The 7826-nt window shown below is 43.5% G+C and overlaps 1 protein-coding gene across 1 annotated transcript in view; it reads right to left on the bottom strand.

Annotated features, from left to right (window-relative positions):
* tigara (TP53 induced glycolysis regulatory phosphatase a) overlaps nt 1-5711 on the bottom strand; it is a 10408-nt gene extending 4697 nt beyond the window's left edge. Inside the window, exons 1-5 of the mRNA XM_015042110.1 lie at nt 5572-5711; nt 5108-5145; nt 4898-5019; nt 3305-3382; nt 3103-3213 (exon numbers count right to left, since the gene is read on the bottom strand). Of these exons, the coding sequence (XP_014897596.1) occupies nt 3103-3213; nt 3305-3382; nt 4898-5019; nt 5108-5145; nt 5572-5609 (387 nt within the window). The 5' untranslated portion in view covers nt 5610-5711. The remainder of the gene's footprint in view (nt 1-3102; nt 3214-3304; nt 3383-4897; nt 5020-5107; nt 5146-5571) is intronic.
* Nucleotides 5712-7826: the final 2115 nt, after the last annotated feature.

The following is a 7826-nucleotide window of genomic DNA, read 5'->3' as shown; positions in this document are numbered from 1 at the left end:
TCTAAGCATTCAATGATCCAGGTGTGTGGCATTGAGTCATAGGCTTTCTTGTAATCAATCCAAGCGGTGCACAGGTTGGTGTGTCGGGTCTACAAGCAGTTGGTGTTTAGCTCCTCTACTATTTATGCCGATGCCCTTCTGTGTCGTGCTCATGTATTTATCCATGTGTCCGCTTATCTTAGCCGCTATGTGTCCTGACATGAGCTTCCATGTTGTAGAGAGACAGGTTATTGGCCGATAGTTGGATGGGACTGAACCCTTTGAGGGATCCTTCTGGATCAGGATTGTGCGTTAGTTAACAGTTAACCATTCAGGGTGAGTCCCATTCTGTAGCAGCTGGTTCAGTTGAACTGCCAGTCGCTCATGGAGGGCAGTGAGTGTCTTTAGCCAGTAGGCATGGATCATGTCAGGCCCTGGTGCTGTCCAGTTTTTCATACCTGAGACTCTTTCTTGGACATCTGCCACAGTGATGGTTACCGGGGCTTGTTCAGGGAGGTTGCTGTGGTCCTCTCGTAGAGAGGTTAGCCACTGTGCATTGCTGTTGTGGGACGCCTCCCTTTCCCATATGCCTTTCCAGTTAGTAGCATTCCAACAGATCCATGTTTTCGTCTCTCGCCCATTTCCGTCTTGTTCCAGTAGCCCATTTGTCATCAAGGTGCTCTGGTTCCCCAGCACCTGACGCAGACCTTGTTTGGCCGGGCGACGTCTGAGCCGGCATGTTATGGATATCTCTCATGGTATGAGGTAGGCAGTAGCTCAAAGGGTCTTGCCTAAGGACCCAGACTGGATAGTGCAATTTGTTTTTGCCGTTTTTTTTGTTTGTTTTTTTTGTGTCCCGGCCTGGATTTGAACCCGGGTCTCCTGGGTGAAAGACTGATACCTTACCTATTGAGCTCCTCCACCATTCTTAGAGACAAGGAGTCTCAAAGAATCCCCCCCATCCTCACACACATCATTCAACCAAACAGCTATTTGTAATCCATAGGGGGGCCCAGGAGAAAATGTTTGGGAACCACTGTGATACACTGACATTACTTATCTACTGTCTTTCAACCACTTTGAAAAGCTTTTCTTCGTCTCTCCAACATCTTTATCCCTCCCTCTCTTCCGTTTTCTGTTTTGTGGCCCAGAGTTTTTCCTGCCACCCATCTTTAGCTCCCTGTTGTCAGAGCACTACAATTCAAATTTAAAAGAAGAAAACGCGCCTCTGCTCGTTCTGGAAGGGAGAACCAAGCTGTATGGGAGGGCAGAGCGGCTGGCAGGAGGGGAGGGACGTCTAATCAGTGCTGTTCCTCTGTTATTGATCATTTCATTCACAAACAGCTGTTAAATGCAGACGAGAAAAAAAAAATCCTCACATCGTTTTTGTGCCCCTATGCGTTGCATACACTGCTTACCCACTTTTTGCACCACTGAGCACAAGCACTGCAGAACCAGAACACAGTTCACATTTCTTTTTTTATGAATTAGCTTATGGGACACAGCCTTATAGGACTGGGTCAATCAATCAATCAATCAATCAATCAATCAATCAATCAATCAATCAATCAATCAATCAATCAATCAATCAATCAATCAATCAATCAAATTTTGTTTGTATAGCACATTTCAGCAGCAAGGCATTTCAAGGGGCTTTACATAATTAAAAAACAAAATAAGAACAGCATGTGACATTGAATAAACAGTAAGAAAGAGAAAGAGATTTTGGAAAAAGGAAAAAAAAAGAAAAAGATTTAAAAAAGAAGACGAAGAAAAAAAAAGATAAAAACAAACTTTTGTTATGGTATTTAAGCGCCTGTCGTAGCCGGTCTCCGCCTTCCGTTTAACACGGGTATTATCCAGGTATTATCCAGGTATTATCCAGGTATTATCCAGGTATTATCCAGGCCCCGTCGCCTCACAGGACAAGATCTCCAACCTTGCAGCACCAGGCTCCGTCCACCTGTCACGCAAATTTTTGCGCTAGGACTTCGTCGTCCTACATGGATTTTTGTGCACTATTTTTACCTGTTAGATTCTGGAGTTTACAGGGTTTTTCTGTGCACACAATGACCCTCAGTCACTCGCCACTTTTACATAAATAGATAAAAGTATAAACATTTAAAACATCGAAGACATCAAAACCCGCACTCCTTGAGGCTGAACACGAACCGATCGAACCTGTTGGACTTTTATCAGCTCTGTGGTCACAGAGGTTTGGAGAATCGGCCGACATTCTTAAATCTTGCCGTCTAAACCAGACTTAAGATTCACAAGCTCTACTCATCTCCTCTCGACCACTGCCCAAACACTCTGACTCTAGTCGCTATAGTAACGTTTACATATCCCTTCAAAATAAGATACAGATGCGCCACAAAACCGAACATTTTACTTTAGTGAAAATTTTAACTCACGATAATGACTAACGGGAGCCCTGAGCTTGTTTCTCTGCAACGAGACGGTCCAATCTGGGAGTGATGGGAGACAACGACACCCAAAGTGTTGCTTATATCCACAGCCTGCTGGGTCTCTACGTGGTGAAGCAGTTTGAAGCTTCATTGCCTCATTAGCAGCCGGTCGCCTCATGTTACACAGAGCGGCTTGTAATGTGGGACTCATCTACCGGTCCGGGATAAATCCATTCTCCTGTCTCTTCTCTGGGCCTTTTCCCCTTTGCAAAGAAACTTTCCAAAGACATCTGATCCGTTTCTTACTCATTTTGCTGCTTGTGGGCTCCGTGTTGGTGCGCAAGTAACTGAGAGAATCCGGTTAAAGGATTTTCAAAATAAAAGATCCTCCAGACTCAAATAATACATAAAACATAATTTCTTGGGCGGCCCGGTACCAATTGGTCCATGGACCGGTGGTTGGGGACCACTGGTCTAAATGATCTGGAAAATGAGTTAGAAATGACGCGTGCGCGCGCGCGCGCGCGCTCGCACACACACACACACACACACACACACACACACACACACACACACACCGCCTTAACCTGTTTAATGAATCCATGACGTCACAATAGACCGACCCCCCCATCCCCTCCCGCTATATTTGGCTAAAGAACTTCTGGCTGTCTGCTGCCACCTGGTGGCCAATTGGTGAATGACTAAGATTCCTGACCTGATCTGGAGTCTCGCCCCCCGGGGGGGTGAAACCCGGGAACGGTTCCCCCGCCGCCCTGGCCATCTCTCTGAGGTCCTCAACCCGTCCGCCTTCTGCGACCCCAAAACTCTGGGAAATAACGAGGCATTACAAAAAAAGCTTTAGCATTCTTCAACTAAACCTTTTATCTGGAGAACCTATTCCATCACAAATCACCTACTTTCTCTTTCAGCAAAGGGTCACACACCATCTGGAGCCGCAGACAGCTGCTGTTCTGCTGCATGATCTTCTCAGCAGTCTGCAGGTCAAACCAAAGCAGACAATAACAATAATCCTGATGATGATGATGATGATGATGATGATGATGAAGCTCCTGAAACATCAGCGCCTTTTTTTGGATCAGAAACATGTTGAGCTTTGAAGGTTGGTCTCCTCTGATCACAGCGCCTTCAACATGTCTGCTGTGATTCCTTCATGGCTGTGAACACTGCTACTGACTTGGTGACTTCATTTTATTTACAAGTATCAGAGTAAAGGGGCTCAACAGAAGTTTTATGCTATATATTTCAAGTGAGAATCTCTTTAAGCCCTCTTGAGTTTTATGACCGAAAATTTGGGAGTACGAATACTTCTGGAACGAACTGTACACTCAAACCTTCACAGTGTAAACAAGCCTCCGGCCACCAGGAGGCAGCAGTGCTCAAACTAATCAACAGGCTGCCTGTTGAATCCAGCAGAAGAAGAAGCCAACAGAGAAGGAAACGAGTCTGATGAAGAATTAAGGCAAGACAGAGATTTTCTTTTTGAAATACAATAATTAAGTAGAATAAAGATGAAATATTACCAGAAGGAAGTTGCAAAATTACAAGAAAAAAATATTTTGTTGAGAAAATCCTTGAGCAGTTCAGTTGATGGACTCAGTCGTTTTCTTAATTCGATGCTGATTACATGTTTAAAGTTTTAGTTTTCACCTTTAATGCAAAGTTGCTCTAAAAGTTGCATTAAAAAATCCATTAAAATGCCAACTTTGCATTAAAAGTGTCATTATTTACCGAATGACACTTCATGACATAAAGACTCCTTCATGTTTATGACAGATGTCATGTCAGTCTTATCCTCACCCCTTCAAATAAAGTGTTACCATTTTAGTATAATACTATAATACTATAGTATTCAGTCCCGGGTCAGTCCCGGGTCAGTCCCAGGTCCTGGACCGGGTCAGTCCCGGGTCCTGGACCGGGTCAGTCCCGGGTCCTGGACCGGGTCAGTCCCGGGTCCTGGACCGGGTCAGTCCCGGGTCCTGGACCGGGTCAGTCCCTCTGCTGTCCCTCTGTAGGAAGTGGTGGGACGGCAGGAGGAGGTTTGTTCTTCTCATCCAACGTAAAAACTGCAGACGTAGCTGAGCTTTCTTCATCAGACCAGAGATCTGAAGGAACTGGTCAAAGTACCAGTCATCTGTATCCCCAGGAATTTAATGTTCTTATAATGTAGTTCTTATAAAAATTAAAATTTATTCTGGTAATAATAAAAAACTTGTTTGGCCCAGATTGTGGTAAAGTGACTGGCAGCAGAAAAGACCAGAAATATGACAAAGTCTGTGTAACCATCTGGTTTATCATGAATGAAAAACCTTAAGTTTTATTTTTAATAAATCTGATTTGATAATCAGGTAATGACAAGGTGCCAGTGGTTTATACAGATAAATAAATACTATCAGATTCTCAATAGTATTTCAACTCTGGGATGTGAAAACATGCGTGATGGGAATAACGAAGAACCAGCGCATAAAGTTCTGCTGCAGTTCGGGTCTCACCTGCTGCGCGCGCCGCATGTCGCTGCTGAACACGTTGCTGAAGCCAACGTCTCTGAGGTAAGAGCCTGCAGCCGCAGCCTGCTGCCGACCCGTCTCTGACAGGGAGGAGTCCACGGCCTGGCCTAGGAAATGGATCAGAACCAGAGGAATCAGAACCAGAGGAATCAGAACCAGAGGAAATCATTAACATGCTGCAGATCTTCCTCCAACCTTGTAACAGTCCTGCCTTGTTGTACTCCGTCTCTCCGCTGCACAGAACAGAAGGTTGATGGAAATTATCATCAATCATCCATCCATCAATCACCCATCACCCCCCCCCTCCTCTGACTGAGTATAAATAACAGTAAAGTCGTGTTGATTCTGCCACCTTGTGGTTAGTGTGTGCTACAGCAGTGTTCACTGGACTGACCATTAAAACCAGTATTATGAACTGGGAAGCAGTAAAAGCTGCTTCTCCATGCTAACTCGGTACCACTGACTTCTGACCTGGAGCGTTACCATGACTACCAAACACCTGCTGCGTTGCTTCATGTGACAGCAGACATGCAACCAGCTGCAGCCGGTCCACACACACCCACACACACACACACACACACACACACACACACACACACACACACACACACACACACACACACACACACACACACACACACAGAGAGCAGGGGACCTACTGCCGAACCAGGGTGAGTCCGACCCGCAGCGCCTTCATCCTGCAGCTGCTCCGCTGCTGGGGACGGGGCGTCCTACCAGAGGACAGTCTGTCCACGTCCAGCCTCTGTGTGAACTCTGACCCCTTCAAACCGGAGCAGCGCCCGGCTGTGACGTGGGAGCAACATGACGCACACCTTCCAAAATAAAACTCTGGAAAGTGAGGCAGGCAGACATTTAAAGATCTATTCTGGTTCTGGTGCATTTCCTAAACAATCAAACTATAAAACATTTTAAAACCTGCAGAAAGGAACAAAGAGTTCATTCCTCTAAACCAACGATTCATTTCATACGAATAAAACGTTCATGAACTGTCTGATGTCCTCGCCGTCTTATCTCCGTTCAGCCTCTGTTGTCTAATGCAAAACTCCACTTCACTGCATTTAGTGAAAGAATTCATTTTTACTGCAGATCACAGGAAGAAAGGAAAGTAACTCATTTACAGCAAACATCAGAAACTCCTTCTGGGTACAGAGTCAAAAATGAGTTTCATCTGAGAGGAAATACTCAGCCTAGGGGAAAATTTCTGGAAAAATGATGAAGAAATGCATAAATGAAGTGATTTTAATGATTAGTTATGGTTGTAGTAACCGAAACGATGAAATCAAGACTTTTGGTTTTACAGGAACGAATATTCATCACCAGGAGTGTCGTCCATTTTGTCTGAAGGTCAAAGGTGAAGAGTTAATAACTGTTGTGCAGGTTGAAGTTATGAGAATTTTAATTTGATCAGAGAAACGCACCAACACTGAAAAAATATCCAACTCAAAACTGTCACGCAGAAAAGTTATTCATAGGTTAATTTTGTCTTATTTCAAGACATATTTGCTCTAGAAACTAGAAAGAAATACTTGGCAGGATTTTATGGTTTTGCAGTGAATGCAACAAAAAATGTTAATTTAATCTGAACTGACTCCACTGACAATAAATTAATTTAAATACAACCAGCATCATCTGGTTGAGCATCTGACCTCATCAATCATGTTATTTGGTCGTAGTTGTTAAATGATCTAATTATATTAAACAGTTTTTTGCCATGTGGGTCAAAACTGTAAATTATTTGTATTTAGCAAAATGTTTTTTAAATGCATAACTTTAAACAAAACAACATCCTAATATAAAGAAGTTTGATTTCTGATGAACCTGCAGGTTTCAGCTGTAAATCGGTAGCAATGATGCTATCAGGTGAATGTCCAACACAGCTAAAAGAGAAAGTAAAGTTCAAATGGACCAATAAAGGATTTAGATACTTGGGTATAATTATCACACCTCAAATTTCACAGATATTCAAAGCAAATTATGAGAAACTGAGGAAGGAAATTATAAAAGACCTAGAAAGATGGGAGATCGTCGGGGGAAAGGTGGAAACGATCAGGATGAATGTCTTACCATGACGACTGTTTGTATCCCCATCACTCCCAGTTTCCATTCCCAACTCCTTTTGTAAAGAGATGGATAAAAGGATATCAATGTTTGTATGGCAAAATAAAAAGGTAAGAATTAAACTCAAAATACTTTACTCCTCAAAGAGTATGGAGGGTTAGGTTCACCTGAATTAAAGAAATATTATTGGGCTGCTCAACTGATATCCTATGGTTAGGAAAAGGATCAAGAGACAATATGGGCAGATATGGAGCAAAGAGCCTGCCAAAACTGTCCCTAGATAAACTGCCCTTTACAACAAAGATGGTTCAAAGAAATCTCAAGATTCAAAATCACTAGATTAGGGAAACAATTAATATTTGGTCAAGGATAAAAAAAAGAAATTACATTTTCCTGACTCTATATCAAATTTTTTTTAAAATAGCTAAGATTCCATATTTTATCCCAGCTACTATGGATGCAGGGTTTGAGAGATGGACGAATGGGGCACTGGTATTTCTAGCACAGCTCTTTAAAGGGTCTCAATGAAATCAGCGGGCATTTAATTTACAAAAAATGACTTTTATAGATATCTGCAGCTCAGACATTACCTTCAGAATCAAAGTGAATGGCAGAAAATCTCAACAGAAATGACCAAGACTGAATAAATTCTGGCCCTGCCACAGACTGGCGACCTGACCAGGTGACCTGACCAGGTGACCTGACGGGGACCTGATCAGGTGACCTGACATGGACCTGACCAGGTGACCTGACCAGGTGACCTGACGGGGACCTGATCAGGTGACCTGACATGGACCTGACCAGGTGACCTGACCAGGTGACCTGACGGGGACCT

The sequence above is a fragment of the Poecilia latipinna genome, unplaced genomic scaffold (assembly GCF_001443285.1).
Source record: "Poecilia latipinna isolate Pla-1442-1.1 unplaced genomic scaffold, P_latipinna-1.0 Scaffold577, whole genome shotgun sequence".
Classification (NCBI taxonomy): Eukaryota; Metazoa; Chordata; class Actinopteri; order Cyprinodontiformes; family Poeciliidae; genus Poecilia; species Poecilia latipinna.
The sequence above is the reverse complement of the archived record's forward strand: the minus strand, read 5'-3'. Positions and strand labels throughout refer to the sequence as shown.